This window comes from Podarcis gaigeae (assembly GCF_964106915.1).
Source record: "Podarcis gaigeae genome assembly, chromosome: 1".
NCBI classification, from domain to species: Eukaryota; Metazoa; Chordata; class Lepidosauria; order Squamata; family Lacertidae; genus Podarcis; species Podarcis gaigeae.
This window is the reverse complement of record NC_139678.1, coordinates 64,647,660-64,674,242: the sequence shown is the minus strand read 5'-3', so window position 1 is coordinate 64,674,242 and position 26,583 is coordinate 64,647,660. Positions and strand designations below refer to the sequence as shown.

General features: G+C 45.3%; 2 protein-coding genes across 12 annotated transcripts in view; one reads left to right on the top strand and one right to left on the bottom strand.

Moving 5' to 3' along the window:
- DNAJC24 (DnaJ heat shock protein family (Hsp40) member C24) overlaps positions 1–6,831 on the bottom strand; it is a 40,962-nt gene extending 34,131 nt beyond the window's left edge. The window contains exon 1 of one of the 4 annotated variants that reach the window (XM_083751880.1): positions 6,692–6,831. The gene's annotated coding sequence lies outside the window, so the exon portion shown is untranslated. Of the gene's footprint in view, positions 1–6,480 lie in introns of all 4 variants that reach the window. The other 3 variants (XM_083751878.1, XM_083751879.1, XM_083751877.1) reach the window with 3 other exon arrangements.
- DCDC1 (doublecortin domain containing 1) overlaps positions 6,748–26,583 on the top strand; it is a 267,210-nt gene continuing 247,374 nt past the window's right edge. For all 8 annotated transcript variants that reach the window (XR_014566754.1, XM_083748746.1, XM_083748748.1 and 5 more), the window contains exon 1: positions 6,748–6,854. Coding sequence is in view for 7 of the 8 variants with exons in the window: in XM_083748746.1 (XP_083604872.1) it covers positions 6,807–6,854 (48 nt within the window). In the remaining variant the exon portion in view is untranslated. The remainder of the gene's footprint in view (positions 6,855–26,583) is intronic.

The window sequence follows — 26,583 nt, the reverse complement described above, 5'->3', positions numbered from 1 at the left end:
TAACATATACTTCGAGGCTTTAAAGCACATACATTTCAGTAATCCTTGAGTGTCAGCCAGATGCAAAAAAAGGGCATCCAGACCTTTTGAGGTGCTTGCAAATGGAGAATCTTTAGGTGCAAAATGTGCCTGGTGCCCTGCCAATTTCGAACCTTGTGAAGAACTGCATCAAAAACTTATAATCCTCATATTACTGAAGACAATACTCCCAAACTAATCGGCAGAAGTATTGCAGAGCCTGGAAAAAAAACCACTTAACAAGTAATATACAAAATAAACTTTTTAAAATCCAGCATTTAAGTTCACTACATCTGATTTTTATATTTGGGGGGGAAAACTGTAATGAAGTACTGAAACAAACAAACTAACTAACAAATAAAACTTTTTAAAATATTTATTTCACAGTGCATTAGCTGTGATTGAAGAACTTGCACTATTTTGTACTTTTGTTTCTTGAACAGTAACTTCTAATTTTGAACCTGAAAGGACTTTGAAAATGAGGAGTAGTTTTAAAAGGGCTAACAATAGAAGTGTCTAAAGTAGCTCTTTGGATCCTAGACATTAAACACTTTTCTGGTAAAAGAACTCTAGGTGGTGTATATTACCAAGTACTAATCCTACTGAATTCAATGGTATTTACTCCTTAGGAAGCATGCAAGAGATTGCAGCATTACTTGTTGACTAGTACCACTTGGAATTACAGCCTTGAACAAACTTTCCCACCTTCCAAAAAAAAAAAAAAAAGATACAAAATACTGAAAAGCAAACAGAACCATCTTCCAATCTACTATGCCTAGGATAATGGAAATCCTGATGCCTCCCCTCAGTACAAGCACAAAATGCAATCAGTGTCAGGCAATGGCTAACAGCTCATTACATTAATGAACAGCAGAGAAAGAGAAAGCCTTTGTAATGTGCTGACACTATAATGACAGCTTCTCATTAACTATATACCAGAGAAAATCCAGGGCCAAGGAGACAACGATCCAAGGAACTGGAAGACAGGGGAATAAATATCCATGACTCTCGCAGCAATGGAGATACTTCATGGCCCTTGCAGAAGTCATTTCCTCAACCTGACATGGGCTTTCTGAACTGTTAAGGAAAACAAATTTTCATGAAGTGCATTGAAGGACGGGGTAAGAAATGCTTGGTAAGCAACTGATCCTTCAAAGAGATTTGAAAATATATTTGGACTTCAATACCCTTCCTCAAAAAACCCTAATGATATTATTCAATAGCAGTACAGTGGAACCTCAGTTTTCGAACGTCTCCAACGAACGTTTCTGCCTTCGAATGGAGAAAACCCGAAAGTAACTGCTTCGGTTTTTTAATGATTTTCAGAAGCCGAATGTGCGATGCAGCTTTCGTTTTGAGTTTTCCTGTTGTACTGAGGCTTCCACTTTCAGTTTCTGGTTTTTGAACGTTTCAGAAGTTGAATGGTCTTCTGGAATGGATTACGTTCGAAAACAGAGGTTCCATTGTATAGTGTCACTCTGGGATAATACATCAAGTGATGGGACAGAAGCACTGATAGCACTGTCTCCAGTTTTTACTGTACACATAGAATTTTAAAAGAAAGGGAACAACATGCGTGTTGTCCTGTATCAAAATGGAATCCGGGTAGCCCTCCATACATTTCAGCTGTCCTTTGTTGGCAACCAAAATTTTGTGGGGGCTAGGACCTGAAGGGGTATAGTCTTGTCCCTTATATAGTGCTACTTCCCAGAATGGCAACCCAAGCCTGGATTGCCTGGGTAAGGTAAGAGAAATCATTCCTGCAATTGTGTACAAAACTTTGGTGGGTGGTGGAGACATACACCTGAAGGTGAACAACCTCTCAGCCCAATTTCTTCCACCTCTATTACACCTTTGCCAACTAAATACAAGGGCAAACTGTTGATAAGGATATGTCATTCAATCTGTGACTAATATAGTCTATCAGTGAAGGTTTATACCTCTCATCCCCTTCAGCCAATGTTGAGTGGGGGCATGACAGCACTGATGGCTTTTCTTGGCATTTGTGTGCAGTCACAGTTTCTTTCGGCTCCACTGCCAGAATTACTACAGTCTTTCCCACACCCCACCAACTCAAAATACAGAATACCAGCCAATCAACCAGGTATTGTCCCTCACTGTGGTCCAACCAGTGTCTTCCTGGAATTCTGGTAAATACGGTAGTTGAAAAAGACGTCTCAGCTCTAGGAGTTCCTGGTGAGATCCATTATTTAGATCCATTTCAATCTGGTTTCAGGCCTAGTTATAGGGCAGAAGGTCTTTGGAGCTGGGAAGGTGGAGTGTTCCTGTTGGTTTTGCTAGAGCTCTCAGCAACTTTTGATACGATTGACCAAAGTATCTTTCCCGGCCACCTTGCTGGGATAGGATTTGGCAGCACTGTTTTACATTGGCTTCAGTTCATCTTGGAGAGACAAGCCCAAAAGGTGACACAGGGGGACTCCTGTTCAATGCCATGGCTGCTGGTCTATGATATCCCTCAGGGTTCTGTCCTCTCCCCCATTACATGAAATCACTGGGAGAGGTTGTCTGGAGTTTGGGGGTTCAGTGCCACCAAGATGTGGATGACACCCAACTCTATCTCTCCTTTCCTTCTAAATCTGAGGAAGCTGTTTCAGTGATAAACAAGTGTCTGGTGTTAATAATGGGCTACGTAGGGCTACTTCTGAAAAGTGTTCAGAAGCTTCAGCAGGTCCAAGATTCTTTGGCCAGACTGCTAACCAGAGCCAGGTGCAGAGAGAACAGAAACTCCTTGTTACAACAGCTCCACTGGCTACAATACCATTTCTGGACATAATTCAATGTCCTGGTTATGACCTATAAAGCCATATACAGTTTGGGCCCAGGCTATCTGAAGGACCATATCTCCCTACATGAATCTGCCCAGGGGAGGCCAAAAAGGACACAGATCTCAGGGCAGCTGCCTATTTATTAATAGGCATGTGTGTTCAATGTCATTTGATGAGCAAAATGTGAGGAGACTTCAGAGTGACTGGGAGATTTATTAAGCCCTTTTCTGTTGTTAATGTCTCCAACTTGAGCATATCCTTTGTGTTCCAAGTCTTTCTGACAAGTGAGCCACAGTCCTCTCAGTCACATCAGTGAGGCAGCAGGTATCCTATTAACTCTCTAGTTTTTAAAGCAAACTTAGCTGTGGACAAATAGAACAGGGGAAAAACAAAGAATCACAATCACAATAGTTTGGCTCTCCCTATTTCCAACTGAAATTTTGTGACTGGTACCAAGCAGGTGTGGCATAGAGATGGGAAGAGACATTTGATTTCCACATCTGTCATAGTCCTAGTACCTAAATGGCAACTCTCAACAAGAGTGACGGGAAGCAACAAGGAAATTAAGGCTGCAGAACTATGTTGTTGTTGTTTAGTCGTTTAGTCGTGTCCGACTCTTCGTGACCCCATGGACCAGAGAACGCCAGGCACCTCTGTCCTCCACTGCCTCCCGCAGTTTGCTCAAACTCATGCTGGTAACCTCGAAAACACTATCCAACCATCTCGTCCTCTGCCGTCCCCTTCTCCTTGTGCCCTCCATCTTTCCCAACATCAGGGTCTTCTCCAGGGAGTCTTCTCTTCTCATGAGGTGACCAAAGTACTGGAGCCTCAGCTTCAGGATCTGTCCTTCCAGTGAGCACTCAGGGTTGATTTCCTTCAGTATGGAGAGGTTTGATCTTCTTGCAGTCCATGGGACTCTCAAGAGTCTCCTCCAGCACCATAATTCAAAAGCATCAATTCTTCGGCGATCAGCCTTCTTTATGGTCCAGCTCTCACTTCCATACATCACTACTGGGAAAACCATAGCTTTAACTATACGAACCTTTGTTGGCAAGGTGATGTCTCTACTTCTCAAGATGCTGTCTAGGCCTGTCATTGCCCTTCTCCCAAGAAGCAGGCGTCTTTTAATTTCGTGGCTGCTGTCACCATCTGCAGTGATCATTGAGCCCAAGAAAGTAAAATCTCTCACTACCTCCATTTCTTCCCCTTCTATTTGCCAGGAGGTGATGGGACCAGTGGCCATGATCTTCGTTTTTTTGATGTTGAGCTTCAGGCCATATTTTGCGCTCTCCTCTTTCACCCTCATTAAAAGGTTCTTTAATTCCTCCTCACTTTCTGCCATCAAGGTTGTGTCATCTGCATATCTGAGGTTGTTGATATTTCTTCCGGCAATCTTAATTCCGGCTAGGGATTCATCCAGCCCTGCCTTTCGCATGATGAATTCTGCATATAAGTTAAATAAGCAGGGAGACAAAATACAGCCTTGTCGTACTCCTTTCCCAATTTTGAACCAATCAGTTGTTCCATATCCAGTTCTAACTGTAGCTTCTTGTCCCACATAGAGATTTCTCAGGAGACAGATGAGGTGATCTGGCACTCCCATTTCTTTAAGAACTTGCCATAGTTTGCCGTGGTCGACACAGTCAAAAGCTTTTGCATAGTCAATGAAGCAGAAGTAGATGTCTTTCTGGAACTCTCTAGCTTTCTCCATAATCCAGCGCATGTTTGCAATTTGGTCTCTGGTTCCTCTGCCTCTTCTAAATCCAGCTTGCACTTCTGGGAGTTCTCGGTCCACATACTGCTTGAGCCTTCCTTGTAGAATTTTAAGCATAACCTTGCTAGCGTGTGAAATGAGTGCAATTGTGCGGTAGTTGGAGCATTCTTTGGCACTGCCCTTCTTTGGGATTGGGATGTAGACTGATCTTCTCCAATCCTCTGGCCACTGCTGAGTTTTCCAAACTTGCTGGCATATTGAGTGTAGCACCTTAACAGCATCATCTTTTAAAATTTTAAATAGTTCAGCTGGAATGCCATCACTTCCACTGGCCTTGTTATTTGCAGTGCTTTCTAAGGCCCATTTGACTTCACTTTCCAGGATGTCTGGCTCAAGGTCAGCAACCACACTACCTGGGGTATACGAGACATCCATTTCTTTCTGGTATAATTCCTCTGTGTATTCTTGCCACCTCTTCTTGATGTCTTCTGCTTCTGTTAGGTCCTTTCCACTTTTGTCCTTTATTGTGGAAATCTTTGTACTACTTGTAATTAATGGAACTTACTTCTGAGTAGAGACAGGAACACACTGCTTAATCAAGACAAAAGAAATTAGCTCAGTTTGGGGCGACTGTTATAAAGGACTTCTTCGCATAGCATATTGTATGGTGTTGGCCACTGGTTTACACACCCTGTTAAAGGTAATTAGACAAAGCAGGGTTTGAGACCAAAAACCATTACTGTTGTTAGCCTTCACAAACTTAGCTTATTCAGAGGCACACTGCCTCTGAACCTGGAAGTTGCATGTAGCAATCAGCTGACAGATAATTTTTCTTCTGCAGGTTCAGAAGCAGACCAAAATATGCTGATGGAGAAAAACAATGGAAAAGCATTATTGGCCTTAAAACCTGCTTGTGAGCTTCATTATGTAACTGGTTACCATTGTGGGTAGCAGGATGCTACCCACAATTTTTGTTAACCTGTGAACAAAACACAGTGCTTCCTAAACCTTAGCAAACACCACTGTTCTGGAGCATGAATCTTTTTATTCTGCATACTATACAACTGATGGAAAAATGCTCAGTCTAAAAAAGTTTCCAGAGTTGCTTACAAAGTTAAGTAATGAGATTAGACAAGTGAAAATCATGTCAATAAATCTTTATCAAGGAGATGGAGAAAGACAGTAAGCACTGTTATAGTTTTATTTGTAGGCAGTGAGAAAGAGTGGAAGGAAGGGCCAGTGGCTGAAAATAAGTGGGGAAATAAGTGAGATGGTGGAGACAGGTGGAAAGAATGGAAACGGTAGAAAAATGAGTAGTGAAAATAGATCATCATTATTCACACCTGCTTAAATTTATATACCACCCTTTATTCGAAAATCACGGGGTGGTTTACAACATAAAAACAAAACATATCAAAAGGAGTAGCCGGAGAAAACAAGAAGTGAATGGAGCTAAGAGAGGCTGAGGAAGAGCAAAGGGATGGGGCTGGAAAGGAACCAGAGGATGGATGAAGGTGAAGAGGGGAAGAATAGAGAGGAAGGCAGCGCAAGGATGTGCTCTGGCAGCCTCATAAATAGTTCCCCTCCAACTTGGCTCCCCGCTGCTGCAGGGCCTGTGCTGGTAACAGTAATATAATATAGCCTTAATGAATACAAGTAAAACAATAATGTGTTGAAAGGGATAAGCTGCCTTCCCTACTTTTTTTTGGTGTTCCCCACCGGAACATTTAGGCCTCCTACGGGCCTGCCATAACACACACAACCGGAATTTCACACAGCAGAGTAGTAGGGCACATATCTGAGAAGGCGAAGCGTCTCTCCTTCGTAAATAATAATAATAATAATAATAATAATAATAATAATATCTGTGACTTTGGCTGGCATTGCCGGAACAAGGGCCTCAGCGGCACACGGCAGGGGAGCCCTTCCTGGAGCGAGAGGACCGTGCATGCCCAAACTCACCCAACTGCCATTCCCCGAGGGGCAAGCGATGCCGGGCCTCGTCGAGCGAAAGGCCTCACGAAGCAGCAACTAGAAGCGGGGAAGCAACCAGTGGCCGCATCCGGCTCCGTGGATCTGTGCACCAGGCCGCCAGATAATCCTCGAGGGCGGGAGTGAGAGAGGGCGAGAACTTGCCGCGTTGGGTATAAAGCAGGAAGAAGGGCCGACTAACCTCATAGCGCTTCGTTGTAAGCAACGTTCCGGATGCTGTGCCTGTTTCCTACCCGGCCCCACATGTCGACGCACACGGAGGAAAGCGAGCCCGGCTGAGGAGAGACGCCGTCGTCATGGCGACCGAAGGCCGCTCGGAGCAGATGGAGAAGCCGCGGCGCTTTGTGAGTGAGCGTTTGTCTTCACGTTACTTAATTCTTCGTTTGGGTAGAATCGAGAGCCTCTCTTCTCCAATCCCCTGCAGGGGCCTGGGCTTAGCTTTATCTCTTCCAGAGAAAATTTAAGGGAAGCTTCGCTTAGCCTTTTCTTGCTTCTTCGAGCAACGGGTCTAAGCGGGTGTTTGCCTGTTTTCAGCACCCTTATCTCCAATCCGGAGACGCTGGAGGAGAAATTTGTATGGAGTCGCATTCCATATAAATTGCTGGGGGCGGGTGGGGAGGAGGCAATTCCTAAGCCCTAAGATAAGGAACATATGGAAACTGGGGGGGGGGGGGGAGGAGGAGATAGGAATGCCCCTGTTTTTTCCTGAGCTACCTCACTTTAAAATAGCAAGAGTTCTGGGTTTAGAAAAGTAGAGTAAAACTTTTTGTTGTTGTTTTTGTCATAAGTTAGTTCTATTTAAGGACGTAGACTGATGCCTTCTTTGGTTGCTATTCAGCCAAGCAGTGGCGTAGCGTGGGGGTGCAGGGGGGGCTGGCCGCACCGGGCGCAACATCTGGGGGTTAGGGTTAGGGGGCGCAAATCCAGGGGTTTGGGGGCGCAAATCCATGGGTTAGGGGGCGCAAATTACTTGCCTTGCCCTGGGTGCTGACAACCCACGCTACTCCACTGTAGCCAAGTTTTATTCAGAATAGACCCACTGCAATGAACGGTCACGTTTGTTGATTTCAGTGGGTTTACTCTGAATGTTGAACGCCACCCTTTATGATCAAGCAACACACAATGAATCAGACTTATGTGTAAATAAAGGCTCAGAGTGCAAATGTGTAAATGCCAATTTCCCTCCCTCTGCATCAATTTGATACTGTCACATCTACTAATACAACTTGTCATTTGTCGCTAGCATTCTGATTGGGCAAATGATGAACTGAACTTGGAAGAGAGTAGCCCCAATGAGACCCTGGTGAAGGTGGAAATGGAAGACGTTTATCCTTGATACAAGTTCTACGTATATTATGAGCCATTTAGTTTGTTAATGAAAGCAGCTAGGCAGGATTGATGTGGGCAGCAATCCTGTTTAGTGCTGAGTATGGGAATGCTGCCTGCAGGATTGCTCTCCCTTCGTATTGGCTGATGTGAAGGTGAAGTTGTCCTGCTTTGAGCTGGGTCCTTAATTTGCACAGTTCTTCAAAGTGTCCTGACAACCAGCTGGGTGTTGGACACTTTGGGAGCTGCACAAATGAGCTTTGGACAAGCCCTGCCCTTTCAGGCAAGCCCTGCCCTTACCTGTATGACATCAGGTGTAGAGGCCAAATGAAGAAGTCTGGAGGGCCAAGATTTGCCCAAGGGCCGAATGTTCCTCACCCCTGATCTAGAGATACAAACATTCACTTCAGGAACAGAGGGTCCCTTGCATTGCCTCAGGGAACAGTACAACCCCATAAAAGGTTGAAGGCAGACTTAATTTACAAACAGTAAATTGATTTTTAACATAATTTAAAGTAAACACCGTAAACACAGGGAATACTGTCCCTGTGGGAAATGTGATTATCTTTTTTAAAAGGTGATGAAGCAGAAACAGCCACTGAAGTACTGGTGTCAGTTCAAAATGTTGTTAATGTTGAATTTGAACTGGGAAATTGGTTGGCCAGGTGATGCAAAATGATATTCATTAGTATGAAATCCCCTTTAAAGATGAGATTTCTGTGACATTTGTCTTCCCTGCAAATGATGATAAACATTGGGGTGAAAAGAAACAAATCATTAGGGTTTTGCCACAGCCAAGTGTATATTCCTGTGGGCATTACAACTTCCCACATGGACTTGATGCTGACCTGCAGCTTGTGAATGCATAGTCAAGTGTCATATACACAGCGTCTTGCTTCTGAGACATTTATTTGTGGGTGTCTGTGAGTGAATTGTCACATGTTATGTTGGTCACAAATCATTTTTCATAAAACCTTTTTCTACTGTTTCCAATAATCTCTACCATATGCTTGACACACAGAACTGCTTCCTAGTTCTGCTGGATCTCTTAGCGGCATTTGGTACCATCAACCATGACATCTTTCTGGACCGTCTAGAGGAACTGGGGGCACTGTTATATAGCGGTTCTGCTCCTTCCTCCTGGGCCACGTCCAGAAAGTGGTGTTGGGTGATGAGTGTTCAAACCCCTGGGCTGTCACTTGTGGGGTGCCTCAGGGTACCGTCCTCTCCCCCATGCTTTTTAACATTCATATGAAGCCACTGAGAGAGATCATCAGTGGGTTTGGGCTGGGTGTTTATCAGTATGCAGATGATACCCAGCTCTACCTCTCTTTTAAATCAGAACCATTGAAGGCAGCAAGTGTCTTGTGTGAGTGACTGGAGGTAGTTGGAGGATGGATGGCAGCTAATGGAGTGAGGCTGAATCCTAACAAGACAGAAGTACCGTTTTGGGGTTTCAGGAGGCAGGCAGGTGTGGAGGACTCCCTGGTCCTGAATGGGATAACTGTGACCCTGAAGGATCAGGTGCGCAGCCTGGGAGTCATTTTGGACTCACAGCTGTCCATGGAGGTGCAGGTTAATTCTGTGTCCGGGGCAGCTATCTACCAGCTCCATCTGGTTCGCAGACTAAAACCCTACCTTCCCGCAGACTGTCTCACCAGAGAGGTGTATCCTCTAGTTATCTCTCACTTGGACTACTGCAATGTGCTCTATGTGAGGCTACCTTTGAAGGTGACCCAGAAACTACAACTAATCCAGAATGCGGCAGCTAGACTGGTGACTGGAAGTGGCCGCCAAGCCATATAACACTGGTCCTGAAAGACCTACATTGACTCCCAGTACGTTTCCAAGCACAATCAAAGTATCAGTGCTGACCTTTAAAGCCCTAAACGGCCTTGGCCCAGTATACCTAAAGGAACGTCTCCACTCCCATTGTTTAACCTGGACACTGAGGTCCAGCTCTGAGGGCCTTCTGGTGGTTCCCTCTGTGAGAAGTGAGGTTACAGGGAACCAGGCAGAGGGCCTTCTTGGTAGTAGCGCCCACCCTGTGGAACTCCCTCCCATCAGATGTCAAAGAAATAAACTATCTGACTTTTAGAAGACATCCGAAGGCAACCCTGTATTGGGAAATTTTAAATGTCTAATGTTTTACCATTTTTTATGTGCTGTAAGCTGCCCAGAGTAGTTGGGGAAACCCAGCCAGATGGGCGGGGCATAAATAATAACATTATTATTATTACTATTATTATTACTTGCTGATGAAAGCAAGTAGCTTTATATGTAAATTGCTGCAGATGGGTATTTTTCTGATTCATACTTTTAGAGAGAAGAGTCAATCACCCATCTCCTACGACCCTTCTGAGAAAAACCCCACTCTACCCTCCCACTATATATAAGGGTCTGGTGACTTCTGCTTCAGTATATCTGAAAAAGTGTGCATGCACACAAAAGCTTATACCCAGAACCAACTTAGTTGGTCTCTAAGTTGCTACTGGACAATTTTTAAATTTTTTTAAGTAAAGTTATCCAAGTTTCAGATAAATTATTGGGATTGCAAAACTATTATGTTGATCTCATCTTTTAAAATACAATAAAAAGAAAGCTTTTAAAACACTTCATTATTTTTGTAATATCAAGCCACCAACACCACCAACAGACAAATTGTTTAATGTTACTTGGATTTCTCCATTGATTTTTATGGCAGTTAATCACTTCTGTCCCTGGGGATATTTCAAAATAACTTCTCAATGTGTACCAAGAAATGGCCTTTACAGACAATGAAATGGTTCTCTCTTTCCTGTTTATATCTGTGTCTCTGCCTCCTCCCACATTTCCAACCAAACCAATCAATTTTTTTCTGTCCATCCAGTTTTCAGAATTCTCCCCTGCTTCTCAACCATCAGTATTCTGAGGGCACTATACATGTTAAGTTCTCACCGGGCTGGATTTTTTATTTATTTTGGGGGTGGGGTGTTCCACCTTAGGGGTTGTTCTAAAGGTGTGTGTGTGTGTGTGTGTGTGTGTGTGTACACACACACAGGGTCAACCTCAGTGTTACCCTGAATTGGCTGACAACTCCCTCTTGTATGTGGTGGTTTGGCTAAAGTGATGACAACTCAATTATTTGATTATTGTAAGCCTTCTAAACAGTAACCATGTCACTTCCATTTCATCCCTTTACACAGGGATGATGCTAAATACAGTAAATAGCTAGTGAAAGTATTAATAGCAGTAATAATAGTACCAGATTTGCCTGCCCTGATAATAAATTATGTGGAGGTTCTCTAGTAAATTTATTTGATAAATAGGAATCCCCTGACCGAAGGGCAAGGAAGTATTGAAACAGGAAGACTCAAGTCTATGTTGCCCAAATGCACAGAGAGCAGCTTTCTATAGAAGTAACGGGATGCATCTGTGCACATGGATCTCAGGTCAGTAGATGCCATGTGGAAGTAAGTCACATTGAAAATAATGTGAATTATCTACATGTTAAGTGCGAAACTATCATAATAAAATCAAGCTGCATGAGCGATACATGTTTCCTAAGTCCACAAAAATGTATACAGTGTCTAGGGAATTATTTAGGCAGATACTGTATTTTTTAAAATACATTGCAGGACACATTCAGTGCAGTCTTTTGTAGCTCATTAGCAATTTCTTTAATGAGTTTCTTTTTTAGTGATAGATAGTTAAAGTAACAGACAAGTGACAGATTGTTTGTCTTTAATGATTTCCCTATTTCAGGCCCATTACAAAGCAATTAGAAATCTGACAGCATTTTCACTCTGCATTACTGATTATCTAAAGTGATGAGAAACTAGAGGTGATGAATATTAATTGTATATTTTCATATGATTATCATAAATTATTACCTTGTCTAATGTGCTGCAGGTGAATTAAGAGCAAAAAGAGGAAATTCAAAAGATAGTATGGTTTGGTTTATGCCGTTGTCAACAGTGCCAATTTATCTATATATTTTCCATTAAAACATCTACTTCTTAACCTGAATTCAAGATGCAACATTAATCAGATGTTAAGTCAGTCTAGCAGTAGGCTATTATTTTATTATTTTAGTAATAATTGTTTTAAACCTGCTTGCATTTATATATAAATAAAAATTGATATTACAACATAAATTTCATGAAGCATTGCATGGATAAAAACCTAAGTTTGCTGTTTAAAAGTAGAAATCACCAATTAAATACATTCCAATAATTTTGAACCACGGAATGGATTAATTGTGTGTTTACAAAATAATATAGTTGCTGTGTGGAATAACATTAGAAATGGTAACCTTATAGTAGAATTTTATACTTGCCTACTCAGACATAAGTTCTATTGGTTTCAATGGGGCTTACTCCTAGGTATGTGTTTAGGATTGCAATCTCCATCACACAGTAACTTTATGAGTTTGTATAAAGATGATAACAATTCAAATGATTTGGTATCAAACATTTACCAATGTTTATCTACTAGAACCTTAAGATGATTGAGAGATGATTTAAGAGAAAATTAGAGGCATTGCTGGAAGGTTCACATTCAAAAGAAAAATGGAAAATTATTTTTACATGTGGCTCTGCTTCCAACGAGAATAGTTATTGTCTTATATATGTGGTACTTAGCACTGGGGGAAAAAATGAAATGCAAAATTTAAAAAGAATGAAGGTGCTTTTTTACCATAGGTGCCTGATTTTATTCACCCTCCCCTCACATTTATATTAACAAAGTTTAATTGGTAAAGAAAATGTTAATCTTATTAAATAGTTGCTGCTTATAGTAAAATATTATTGGTTCTAATAGTGTTAAACTTAGTTTTTCTTTATGCTATGTAAACTACCCTGTGACATATGAATTAGTAGAGAATATAAAGGTAAAGGGACCCCAGACCATTAGGTCCAGTTGCAGATGACTCTGGGGTTGCGGCGCTCATCTCGCTTTATTGGCTGAGAGAGCCGGTGTACAGCTTCCGGGTCATGTGGCCAGCATGACTAAGCCACTTCTTGCGAACCAGAGCAGCACACGGAAACGCTGTTTACCTTCCCGCTGGAGCAGCACCTATTTATCTACTTGCACTTTGACGTGCTTTCGAACTGCTAGGTTGGCAGGAGCAGGGACCGTGCAGCGGGAGCTCACCCCGTCACGGGGATTCGAACCGCCGACCTTCTGATCAGCAAGTCCTAGGCTATGTGGTTTAACCCACAGCGCCACCCGCGTCCCACAGTAGAGAATATAGCAACCTGCAAAAACCCACTAGTTCCTCCTAATGGAAACCTAAATGTCATGAACTGGCAGGACAATGGGGAGGAGGAAGAGGGTCTGGCAAGGGGTGTAGCCGGGACTGGGACACACTGGGGCAAGCTGGGGGTGGGGAAGGGAAGGTTGGTGTAGGAAGTAGCCACAGGGTGACGGAGGATGACGAAGGGATGTGGGTCAGTGCACAGGAACCAGAGCAGCAGGACCCATCACCAGAGCCAGAGGGGGCCATGTCTCCACAAACAAGGTAGGCTCTGAGTCATGGGGAGCAATAGGCAAAGGTGAGGCAGGCAAGGCCCACAACCCAGCTCCTTTGCTGGTCAGGTGGGGCTCACTAGTTCTGAGAGGAGATGTTTGATTCCTCAGCTGGAGTAGGCTCAGAACAACTGAGGGTCACATGCCTCATCAAGCCCAGATGTTGCAATCAGCATTCAGAGATTTAAAAGGGCAGCAGAGCTGAGGTGTTGTGTCTGCTCAACTGTCCATGTTGATGGGCCTCAGCTTGGGTGCTCCTGGATCTCTGTGGGACTTTGGACATGTGGCTTGACCCCAGACTAGGGACTCAAAATACTGATTCACTGCTAGGTAGGCCAGGGATTCAGAACACCAAAGTAGCATCCTTATGGTGCAACATAACCCCCCATTGCAGCACACAGGGTGGGGGTTGAATGGGATGGAGGTCTTCCTGTGCCACACCCAGAACTAGCCTCCACCCAAAGAATGATGCTAGCATTACTCCACTGATGAGAGCTCCCCTTTCCATCTAGTGAAAGAGTGGGTAGCTGAGCTTCCTGCCCCGCCCCCCCCCGTGGCTTCCTGCAAAAAGCCACAAAATAGGGTTTTCTGTTAGAGGGGATTAGCTGGCCCAGAATCTGCTAGATCTCAAACCAACCCCACTTGATGGCTTTGGGGTCACTTTGGGCCTGATCACTCAGTCAGTGTCAGGCTTTTTGCAGACCCACACACCTCCTGCCCCAGCCAGCCTAAGCCATAGGACTGTGGATGTGGCAGTGACCCTGCTGTTCCATCACACCTTACTAATGCTTAGCTAGGATTTGGATGGCACCCTTAATTAATGAATGGTTAAGTATAGAACCTCTTATAGGGTTTTTATGAAAACCTACGAGATGGCAGTGAAGGCCGCTAAGAAGTCCTACTTCTCAGCCTCCATTGCATCCGCTAGCTCTCGCCCGGCGCAATTATTTAGTATAATTCGGTCTTTAACGTCCCTCGAAGGACAGCCAAATTTAAATAATAATTTGACACACAGCTGTGAGGCATTTGCAAGCTTTTTTGCGGAGAAGGTCCTGTTGCTCCGCCATGACCTCCCTGCCAATTTGGATACAATAAAGAAACTGGAGGCCCCTCGACTGTCCTCGGGTTCAGTATTGGACCACTTTGACCGGATATCCCCAGCCGATGTGGACAGACTCCTCTGAGCTGGAAAGCCCACCACTTGTCCTTTCGACCCGTGCCCGTCCTGGCTGATTAGAGCGTGTCCAGACGAGGTGCGGGCCCCCCTGGGGGATATCATCAATCTGTCCCTTGGCACCGGGACATTCCCAGGGGAACTGAAGGAGGCAGTGGTGCGTCCGCTTTTAAATAAAACATTATTAGATCCCTTAGATCTATCCAATTACCGCCCGGTTTCGAATCTTCCATTCCTGGGTAAGGTGATTGAGAGAGCGGTTGCTGAACAGCTTGGTAGGTTTCTGGATGAAACATCGGCTCTGGATCCATTCCAGTCCGGCTTCCACGCTGGTCATGGGACCGAGACGGCTCTGGTCGCCCTAACAGATGATCTCCGCAGGCAGCTGGATCGAGGCGGGTCGAGGCTGCTGATTCCTCTAGACCTGTCAGCAGCCTTCGACATGGTCGATCACGAACTCTTGGACCACCGCCTTGGCGACGTGGGGATCCAGGGCACAGTCCTTCAATGGCTGCACTCGTTTCTCTCTGGTCGGGAACAGAGGGTGGCGCTTGGGGGGGGAATTGTCATCCCGCCACTCCTTGGTGTGTGGAGTGCCCCAGGGTGCAATACTCTCCCCGATGCTTTTTAACATCTTCATGCGCCCCCTCGCCCAGCTTGTCCGGAGTTTTGGGCTGGGCTGCCATCAGTATGCTGATGACACCCAACTCTATCTGTTGATGGACGGCCACCCTGACTCAGCCCCAGACACACTGATCAGAAGCTTGGAGGCTGTGGCTGGATGGTTACGTGGGAGCCGGTTGAAGTTAAATCCTTCGAAGACAGAGGTCCTCTGGCTGGGACGGGACGACATGGGACTGAGGGGGCAACTCCCATCTCTTGCGGGGGTGCAATTAGTGCCAGCACCGTCCGTTAAGAGTTTGGGTGTAATCTTCGATACCTCCCTCTCCATGGAGGCGCAGATTGCAGCTATAACAAAGGCGGCATTTTTTCATCTCCGCCAAGCTAAGCAGTTGGCTCCTTACCTCTCTCGCCCTGACCTAGCCACTGTGATCCACGCGATGGTCACCTCCAGACTGGATTATTGTAACTCGCTCTACGTGGGGCTGCCCTTGAGACTGACCCAGAAACTCCAGCGGGTGCAGAATGCCGCAGCGAGACTCCTTACAGGGTCTTCGCTTAGAGATCACATTCATCCGGTGCTATACCAGCTGCACTGGCTCCCGGTGGAGTACAGGATCAGGTTTAAGGTGCTGGTTTTAACCTTCAAAGCCCTATACGGCCTAGGACCCTCGTACCTACGGGACCGCCTCTCCTGGTATGCCCCACAGAGGAACTTACGGTCTTCAAATAAAAACACCTTGAAGGTCCCAGGCCACAGAGAGGTTAGGCTGGCCTCAACTAGAGCCAGGGCTTTTTCGGGTGCGGCTCCAACCTGGTGGAACGCTCTGTCACAAGAGACAAGGGCCCTGCAGGACTTGACATCTTTCCGCAGGGCCTGCAAGACAGAGCTGTTCCACCTGGCCTTTGGTCAGGGCGCAGCCTGACTCCCTCCTTTGGCAATCTTTACAAAACTTTAGTTTATGGTTGCCATCAATTTTGATTTTAATTACTTTTTATAATGTTTTTATAATGTTGTACTGTTTTAGTGTTGTTAGCCGCCCTGAGCCCGGCTTCGGCTGGGAAGGGCGGGATATAAATAAAATTTATTATTATTATTATTATTATTATTATTATTATTATATTGTGGACTATAGCCAAATTGATTATGTCTACCTATTTTATGTAAAACTGAATAAGAGATCGATTCAGTTTGATTTTGAGTCTTTCTTTTGTTTTTGGGATTCGGAAATTATTTTACCATTAATTCTTTTTATGTGGCAATTTCAAGTTTTAATTTTTATTATACTTACTAGAATTGTTACTGATGCTGCAATAAGAGCAAGTCCCTTTGAACTCAGTGGGGCTTCTGCATAGACATGTACAGGATTTCTGTGTAAAATGTTTTTTAAAACCCCAAGTATTAATATATTGTTGATCCTCTGCAGCCTATTCTTAAACAGTGTGTCATTGCTGTTATTCAAGTTGATTTGAATGAAATGTTCAGATAATGTTTTGTCAGGTAGTGCATAAATTGCTCGTTAAACTCCAGACAGCAACTGCTTTTTAATCAGGTTCTAATTGTTCAGACAGAGACATAAAAATGTCTGGCATTTTCATTCTACTTCTTGCTTATAAGCTGTAGTATTATGCTCGGGCAGATTCCAAAGCAAGTCAATATTTTTTTTACTGTAGCAGTCTAAAATTGCTGCGCAACATATGTATAATTTATATATATCATATATCTTTTTTAGTAGTACTGCCAATATGGTCCGTTTACTGAACCTTTCCAACCTTTATACAGAGAATTATAACCAAGGAAATGAATATACAGTTCCTTGGCAATTTTGTGTATTTGTCACATAATCCATATGCATGGTAGTAAGCGTGGGTGGGTGTTGCATATGCTGGAGAGGTAGGCTGTGTATGAAAGTATTCTGCATTCTAGGAGTATAAAAAGTTTTAAGTGTGTTGTAACATGCAATATAAAAGTGTGACACTGGATGGCGATGGTGAGCTATGGCAAATTTAAGCTTTTTTTAAAAAAAGTTTTTTTTTAAAAAAATAGCATTTTTGCAGCATTTTTTATATGTGTGTAGATTGCACCTCAGTGTATGTAATGATGACTAGCTGAAATTCAACAAGGGAGTGTTCCATTTTTGAAATTCATTGAACCACCAGAGGAAAGAGTGCTGCTTCTGAGTGTCATTTCATAGCATGTCATTTCACAGAAAATGTGCAAAAATTATCAAGAGCTGTAGGCATCTAGCACAGCCTTTTAGCTGAATCTCAAATGTCAATACCCAGCCCCTACTTTCTTACAGGAGAACATCTCCATTGCAACCTGAATTGCAGCATTGTTGCCTTCCTCTATACAACTATGAATTCTAGGATAGTTTTGATTTCAAAGAGAGAAGGCATATTGCTACACAGCTATAGGTAATGGAGTATTCTCTCTGTGCTAACCTGCTTTTATTAGCCTGCTTACTTGCTAATTAAGCAAATGTTTTCAGGTTTGAAAAGATTTTAATGTTCAAAGGTCTTCAATACCATGCCTCTCAGCTGGTCTCAGGATGGAACTTACAGGAGAGTGTAGCAGCTGGAGTTTGACATTACCAGAACCAGTGGACTTGTCACTCTCTGACCAGTCATGTTTCCTGTCCTTCTAGGTGAGAATGTCCACTAGTGGTTTAATATTTCGACTGCGTCAGACCAACACGGCTGCCTACCTACTCTTGCTTGGAACATAGCCAAATTATTTTTAACATCTCTTGCAAGCCTGAGCTCATTCTGAGCTTTGGCCCGCCTGACATTCACCCTGCCACTGTCATTCTAACACACCCTATTGTAATGAAGAGACCGAGCAGATAATATAAGAAATTTGGAGTCATAGGCAACTTTGGATGAAACCCTTGCAGCAACCCAAGGAGCAGTATGGAGCTTCTGCCTCATCCCACTCCATATTCTCTCTATGCTTCTAAACTGGCCACTTGGTTAGTCAGAGAAACTATTGTTGGTAACTATATTCCTGCAGAGCATGTGTGAATATATTGCATGACTGAGAGCTCTTCGTTAAATAAAAATAATACATGTCTCTGTGCACACCTCCAATCTTGGGTTGCATTCATGACAGCTAGATGTTCCTGCCACTGCCTGTAGCTGTGAACACCCAGAGCTTGCTGCTCTGTGTGCTGTGGCTGACTTTGCTGTTTATAGATTCAGGTAGGTAGCCGTGTTGGTCTGATGCAGTTGAAATATAAATAAATAAATAAATAAATAGATTGTCCAGTAGCACCTTAGAGACCAACTAAGTTTGTTCTTGGTATAAGCTTTCGTGTGCATGCTTATACTATACCAAGTACAAACTGGTTCGCCAGAAGCGGCTTAGTCATGCTGGCCACATGACCTGGAAGCTGTCTGCAGACAAACGCCAGCTCCCTTGGCCAGTAAAACGAGATGAGTGCCACAACCCCAGAGTCGTCCATGACTGGACTTAACGGTCAGGGGTCCCTTTACCTTTAAGGTGCTACTGGACAATTTGCTGTTTATATTGGTCCTTTCCCTCCTTCAGTGGGTCTTTAAGTGTTGCTCCAAAGGAGATACTGTGCTCTTTCTGCAGGCCTTTCCACAAGGAAGCTGTTTAGGTGTTGTGCTATATGGCCTCCTCTTCCTTCCCTTGTGTGTTGCGATGAGTTGTGTGTAGTATAAAGAGTGTGATTGGTGGGTGCTGGCAGTGCCTCCAAGGTTTCTGGGACTGTGGCTCTTGTTATTCCATTCTGCGCTTTTCTGGAGCAGTGTGTTTTCCCTTAGTGTTCTGGGCTAGACGAGTGTAAGACATGGCAGACATTTTGCCATTGTAGCGCGTATATCTCTCCCCCTGGCATATTAATAGTTAGGATTGCTCTGTAAATATGAGACCTGCATCAGAAAAGTAGGCATGTTTAATGTCACTATGATTACTTGTTACCGCAAGCTGCAATGCAACATTTAAAGACAACAGAGCATTGAGAATGTTGTATTTGCTGCTTGTAAGGACAATATTTCACAGTTTACATTAAAAACATATTTGTGAGAAAAGTAATTATCCAAAGATTATTAGAAGTTTGGATATTAAGATTATCTGTTTAATTTTTAATTGGCTTTTTTCAAGATAATTGGGTTTATTCCCATGTGTTTGTGAAAAAGGGGCAATGGGCTAATTGGCTTTGATGACATATATTCTTCAGAAAATATGAAGTAATTCTGACATTCTTAACATTTGTCTGGTTATATGGTTTCTTTTAAAAATATAAACATATTTTGCCAGATATAAATAGCGGGTCATTTACAGTTCCTTGAATGTCCTTCATTATCTCTTACCCTTACAATTTGACACTGAACTGAACACATCTATACTGTGTATTGTCAGTTATTGTCTTTTGATACATTTCTGAAGTCAGGTGAAACTTCCATTTTGAACCATGTAAACTTTGAATGATGACATCAGAGTAGAATATTTTGTATTCTAGTTTGGTGTATTATTTTCTTTGGATTCCAATAGTATCTAGCTTGTTTGATTTCACAGCCATTCAAAGTCTTGAAGTGATATTGCTGCATTGAAGTGAATACAACCAGTGTGCAAGATTTTGGAGTGTGTGGCAGGGCGGTTGTGTCAGCTCAGGCACATTTGGATGAGACAGGATATTTAGATCCATTCCATTCTGGTTTACAACCTGGATTCAGGGCAGAAACTGCCTTGGTTGCTCTTATGGTAACTTATGCTGCCAAACAGATGTGACAAATGTGACCCTATTGTTTCTCTTGGAACCTGGCAGCTTTCTGTGTTAATATTGTTACTTTTACCCCACATGTCCTTGAAAGAGCTCAAGGTAGTTATAAGGTTCACCTCCCACCCCCATTTTATTCTGACAACAACCCTGTTAGGTAGGTTAGGCTGAGAGATTGTGGCTAACACAAGGTCACCCAGCGAGCTCCATGGCTGAGTCAGAATTTGAACCTTGGTCTCCCAGGTACTAGCTCAGCACCTTACTGCACTACTACACAATACTGGTTATACCATTGACTATGGTATCCTTCTGGACCATGTCTGCAAGATGGGTCTTGGAAGCATGGTGCTACACAGTCCTTCCTAATGGACAGACTCAGAAGATGGTGCTGGGAAGCTTTTGTTCCACCCCTTGGTCACTGACATTTAAGTTCCTGTCTTGTCCCTTGTACTTTTCAACAACTACATGAAACCACTGGGAGTTGGGGTCGCAGTTTCCCCAAAGAGCCAAGTACAGTGGTACCTTGGGATGCGAACGGGATCCGTTCCGGAGCTCCGTTCGCATCCTGAATAGAATGTAAGACGCGATGGCGCATCTGTGCGTGTGCAGGTCACGTTTTGCCACTTCTGTGCATGTGCGTGACGTCATTTTGAGCGTCTACGCATGCGTGAGCGTTGAAACCCGGAAGTAACGCGCTCTGTTACTTTCGGGTTGCCGCGGAGCGCAACCCGAAAGCGCTCAACCTGAAGCGCATTCAACCCGAGGTATGACTGTAGATAGTTAGGCTGTGCTCTGGGAATGCCTAAGCTAGTAGAAGGCAGTTCTGGTTGCCAGAACTGCCTTTTACTAGCTTAGGCATTCTGAACCTTATTGTGCGTCTAAGATCCTAGACTTTACATTGCTATCACATGATAGATTTTATACATGTTGCTGTACGTTGCAGTGTCATAATAACCAATGGCATAATTGGCTCTCTGAAGAAGAGTTGGCAAGTTCATAGGTCATATCTTTCCCTGAGGTTGTCCCTGGTCTCAGACTTTGGAACTCCCTTTCTAGAAAAGCTAGGTTGGCTCTCTCCTTTTTGTTCTTCTGGCAGCAGGTGAAGACCGCTTTATTCACACAGGCCTTTGGGAACTGACTTTTTAAGGAAAGTGCTTTTAATATTACTGTGATGTTTTTATAATTTTTATTAGCTTTATTTTAATAATTTGTTTTTATATTATTTAATACAGTTTAATTATTTTAATTATTGTCTTTTATAGGTTTTTTCCTTTTTATATTTCATATGTCTTGTTTTAATTTGTGTAAGCCACCTTGAGTCCTGGTCCAGGAAAAAGGTGGGATGTAAATAAATATAATAATAGTAATAATGACAGCAACATTATTTTAATACCTCCAAACTAATAATATGCATCTGTTGTAGCATCCGGTAATGGACAATTATAGAGAAGGTTATTGGATTGTTGGTGTTGCCTACTTAAGCTGCTCTTCTTATGTTACTATTATAATATTAAAGTTACAGCGTGACCCAGTGTAATGGGAAAAGGGGGCTGCTCGTGCGTAAGCGTTTAAGCCCTCCAAGCTTTGCCATCAGTTCCTAAACTCTCCCAGTCCGCGGAGCCATGGGTGCATGGCTACCTCAATCGCTGGCAGAATCCATCAGTGGGCGCTTCCGGAATTTACGCCAACATAAGAGTTCCTTGACGGAAACTCTCCTTCTGGATTCTCTACGTGACAGTTTCCTGCGCGGAGTGGGCATCCCCAGCGGAGGTCCTGAGCCCTCCCCGCTGTTCTCACTGGAAACATCTTGGAGCCATTCCTCCGATTGAGTTTCTGCAGGAACTCTCCCTCTCCCCCTACTGGTTCCTTCCTCCGCATCCGAAGGTCTCCTAGCCTCCTGGAGCCCTTCCACCACCTGACTCTCCGATGGCAGTTCCCTGACATCCACCTCCCCTCCAGGACTCCCCTCACCCCCCATTTCCCCCTCTTCTCTGGGTGGCGAGGCTGGGAACCCCCTGAAAGAATCCTCCTCATCTTCGGATGACTCGAAAACCGCTCTCCACCTACTACTGTCCCTTCTTTCCCCATACTCTTCCCCATCTGATTCTTCTTCCTCTTCCTGTCCTGATTCTGGGAACCCCTCGAACTCCTCTTCCTCATCAGTGGTGCCGAAGTGTTCCTCCCAGAACCTAGCCAAGGGCTGGGGCTTCCTTGGGAACCGGCGATGAAACGTTCCTACTAAGACCTCATCCTTGACCGTTTCTGCCGGTAACCAGGTATTTTCAGACTCCGGTTCCCCTTCCCATGCCACTAAGTACTCCACCTGTTTCCCCTTCCACCGAGAGTCGAGTATTTCTGCTACATGACTGCTTCGCTCCCTCTCTTCTACTTGCGGTGCCGCGGGAACCTCACCTTCACGTCCCCAAAATTCCTGCCCCTCCCGGTATGGTGATAGTAATGACCTATGGAATACTGGATGCAGTTTCATGTTGTCTGGAATACTGGAATACTGGATGCAGTTTCATGTTTAAAGGCCACCGTATTGACCTGCTGTATAACCTTGAAGGGTCTCAGTCGTTTTGGCCGCAATTTTTTGCAACCCCCCTTGAACGGTAACCCTTGTGTTGACAACCACACCCGGTCCCCCACCCTTATGGTCTCTCCTTCCCTTCTGCTCCTATCTGCCTGCTTCTTGTATTCTGCCTTGGCCCTATCCAAATTCATTTTGAGCTGTTGATGTATTGCTTCCATTTCTTCCACGAAATGTTCCGCTGCCGGCACGCTCCATCTTTCCCCTCCTTCCCCTGGAAATGCCCTGGGGTGACATCCATAGTTAGCCATAAATGGACTCATGCCCGTGGACACATTTTCCGCATTATTGTATGCGAATTCGGCTAGGGCTAATTTCTCTACCCAATCATTCTCTCTGTCATTTACATAACACCTCAGATATTGTTGCAGAATACTGTTTGCCCTTTCCGCCTGCCCATTAGTTTCTGGGTGTCTGGCGGTTGAGAAATTGACCTCCACGTGCAGTAAGCTCATGAGCTTCCTCCAGAACCTGGACGTAAATTGTTTCCCTCGGTCTGAGACCACCCTCAAGGGGGCGCCATGCAACCTAAAAATGTGTTTTACAAACAACTTGGCGGTTTCTTCTGCCGTTACCGCATGTGAGCAAGCTATAAAGTGGCACATCTTGGTTAACAGGTCTACCACTACCATTGCCGCAGTTTTCCCCTTCGATGTTGGTAAATCCGTCATGAAATCTATGGAAACTGCCTCCCATGGCCGTTCAGGTGTGGGTAATGGTTCCAGCAACCCCGCCTGCGCCGCCCTCTCCCCCTTCGCTCGCTGGCAGCGGTCGCACCCCCTTACATACTCTCATACATCTTCCCTCACCTTGGGCCACCAGAATTGCCTGGTAACTAACCACATTGTTTTGTGTTGCCCAAAGTGCCCCGCGGTGGGGCTGTCGTGCATTTGTTTGAGTACCCTACCCCTCAATTCCCCTTCTGGTATGTACAAGGCCCCCTTGTAATACAACGCCCCGTTCCTTTCTTCAAAACCCCCGGTGATCTCCCCGGCTCTCCTGAGCCCTCTGAGCTTATCTTGGGTGTATTCATCGTTCTCTGTCCCTTCTACCAGTTCTCGTTGCCCCACCAATGCTGCCCCACACACCCAGTGGTCCTCGGGGATGACATGTCTCTCTTCAGGCGCTCCCTCCCCCTCCATATACTCTGGTTTTCGAGAGAGAGCGTTCGCCCTTACGTTCTCTGGTCCCGATACGTAGCGAATCTCAAAATGGAACTTGGAAAATTCCTGTGCCCATCGCACTTGTCTCTGGTTCAGTACTCGGGCCGTTCACCAATATTCCAGGTTCTTGTGGTCCGTGCACACCTGGACCTTGTGCTGCGCTCCTATTAGCAGGTGCCGCCATCGTCGAAACGCTTCATAAATGGCGAGCAGTTCCCTGTCGTACACTGTGTAGTTCCTTTCGGATTTATTCAACTTCCGCGAGAAGAAGGCACACGGTCTCCAGTCCGATGCATCCTTCCCCGGTTGGAGCAGAACCGCCCCTACCGCTCGATCTGATGCATCTGTTTCCACCCTCATCGGTTTCTGTAGATCCACGTGCAAGAGCTGTTCTTCCGAAGCGAACGCTTTCTTTAGCCTTTCAAATGCTCGCTGTGCCTCTTCCGTCCATGCAAATTTCTTCTTACTACTGAGACAATCGGTGATGGGAGCCGTTAAGTGGGCAAAGTTTTTGATGAACTTCCGATAGAAGTTTCCAAACCCCAGGAATCTCTGCACGTCCTTCCTGGTTCTGGGTGTCTTCCATTCCAGTACCGCCTGGACCTTGCTAGGATCCATGGCCAATCCCTTGTCTGACAAACGGTACCCCAGGAATTCCACCTCTCTGGTATGGAACTGGCACTTCTCCAGTTTGACCCACAGCTGGCTTGCTTGCAGCTGGCTTAGGACCTCTCGGACATCTCGGACATGCTGCTCTTCGTCCTCTGAGTAGACTAACACATCGTCTAAGAAGGCCACACAGTTCTTATAGAGCAAAGGTCCCAGCACGTGATTCATGAAGGATTGAAAGCAGGCTGAGCCCCCCTGTAATCCGAAGGGCATAACGAGATACTCAAAGGCCCCCAAGGGGGTGAACATGGTAGTTTTCCATTCATCCCCCTTCCTCATCCGTATCAGGTTATATGCCCCCCTCAGGTCCAGCTTGGTAAAAATCTTTCCCTTCCTCACCCTGGTCAAAATGTCGTCAATCCTGGGCATGGGAAAGGCCACAGGTTCTGACACCGCGTTGATGGCCCGGAAGTCCACGACCAGCCTGGGTTTATTAGTGTCTTTTTTGTCTACAAAAAACACTGGGCTGCCCCCCCACTGCTCTTGACTCCCTGATGAAACCTCGTTTCAGGTTTTTGTCTATGAACTCCCTTAACTCCTGCATCTCCCTGTCTGACATGGCGTACAGCTTGCCCACTGGTAGCTGGGCTCCCAGGAGGAGGTTAATTTGACAGTCAAAGGGTCTATGCGGGGGCAGTCTATCTGCTTCCTTCTCACCGAAGACGTCACTCAGGTCGGCGTATTGTCGGGGTATTTCTCCCTTTTCCCCCCACCGCCATCCCTGCCAGACTGGCCCTAGCCAGCCCTTGCATTTCTCTTCCCTTGCAGTGCTCTAGGCAATGAGCTGACCCAAAAGAGACTGTCCGCTGGTGCCATCCCACTAGCGGGTCATGTAGCGCCAGCCAGCTCATTCCCAAGATGATGGGAGGTCCCGCTAGTGTGGCTACATGAAATGCAATGACTTCCGTGTGCCTTGCCACTCTCATTGTCATGGGGACCGTCTGTTGGTTTACTTCCCCTCCCAGCAGTTCCCTCCCGTCAATCGTTGTCACCTGCAAGGAAGGACTTAAGGGCAGCGTCTGTATCTGGTGCTCTGACACAAAGTCCTTACTCATGAAATTGCAGGAGCTGCCTGAATCTAAGAGGGCTTTTATCGTGAGTGGATGTCCGTTGGGTAGCTCTAGTAGCACCTCTACGACGAGAGCAGCTCTTGGGGGTTCAGGCTTGGGCACGTTCACTGATCCTTGGCCTGACTGCTGTGCCCTGTCGCTGGCAGCCAGGCGTTGGCTTTTACTTGCTCCTTAACCCCCTCCTCCTCACTCCCAACAGCCCCCACCATTCCTTGCCATCCCTTCCTTTGCGGGCAGACCCTGGCAAAATGTCCTGGCTGTTGACAAAGGAAACATTTCTTGGCGCTCTTCCCCTCCTTTTTCCGCCCTTCGTTAACATTTGAAGTTCCGCGCGCACTCGCCCCTCCAATCTCCATCGGTTCCACTGGCAGGGAAGGTTGCGCCGGCACCTCAGGAATGCGGAAATCATTCCAACGCTCTCCTCTCCCTTCCCGCTTCTCCAGAGCTCTCGCCTTCTGGCGCGCTCCAATCGCAAGCGCTGCCTTGGTCAGCTGATCCATGGACTCTGTACGGGGTGCACGGGAAAGTTCATCTTTCACCGCTGGGGCTAGGCCTTCTTCAAACAACATTTGTATCGGGTCCGAAGACAGATCCCACCCCAATTTATGTATAAGCATGGTAAACTGTGTCCAATACTCTCTGACTGATTGATTTCCCTGTTTGCACGCCATTAACTGTCTGCGTACCACGCCCTGTTCAATCTGGCTGGAAAACATCAAGTCCATCGCACTAAAGAATTTTCTCAAGTCCTTTAAGGCGTTATTATTATTTGCCATCAGGGGCCTCACCCAATCTCTAGCCCCTCCCTCGAGGTGCCCAATCACAAAAGCCACTCTCAATTCCTCATCGGCAAAGTCATCGTGTTGCAGGTTCAGTGCATACTGCATCTCTGTCTTAAAGGCTTGGTAGTTCCTTGGATCACCCCCAAATTTCTGTACCAACCCAGGTACCTTCCTTCCGATGGGGGTGGGTTTCCCCTGTGCATCCTGCGCCCTCCTTTCCTCGAGCCGCGCCGTTAGCAGTGCCAGCTGGTGCTCCAAAGCTCTGTTTCTCTCCTCCAGAGTTGGTCCCCCTCCAGCTCCTCCTGCTCCTCCGGCTCCGGTAGGGTTGCTCATGATGCCTCTCCTTCGCACAAGCAGCGTCAAAGACTGACGGATTGCTGTAATGGGAAAAGGGGGCTGCTCGTGCGTAAGCGTTTAAGCCCTCC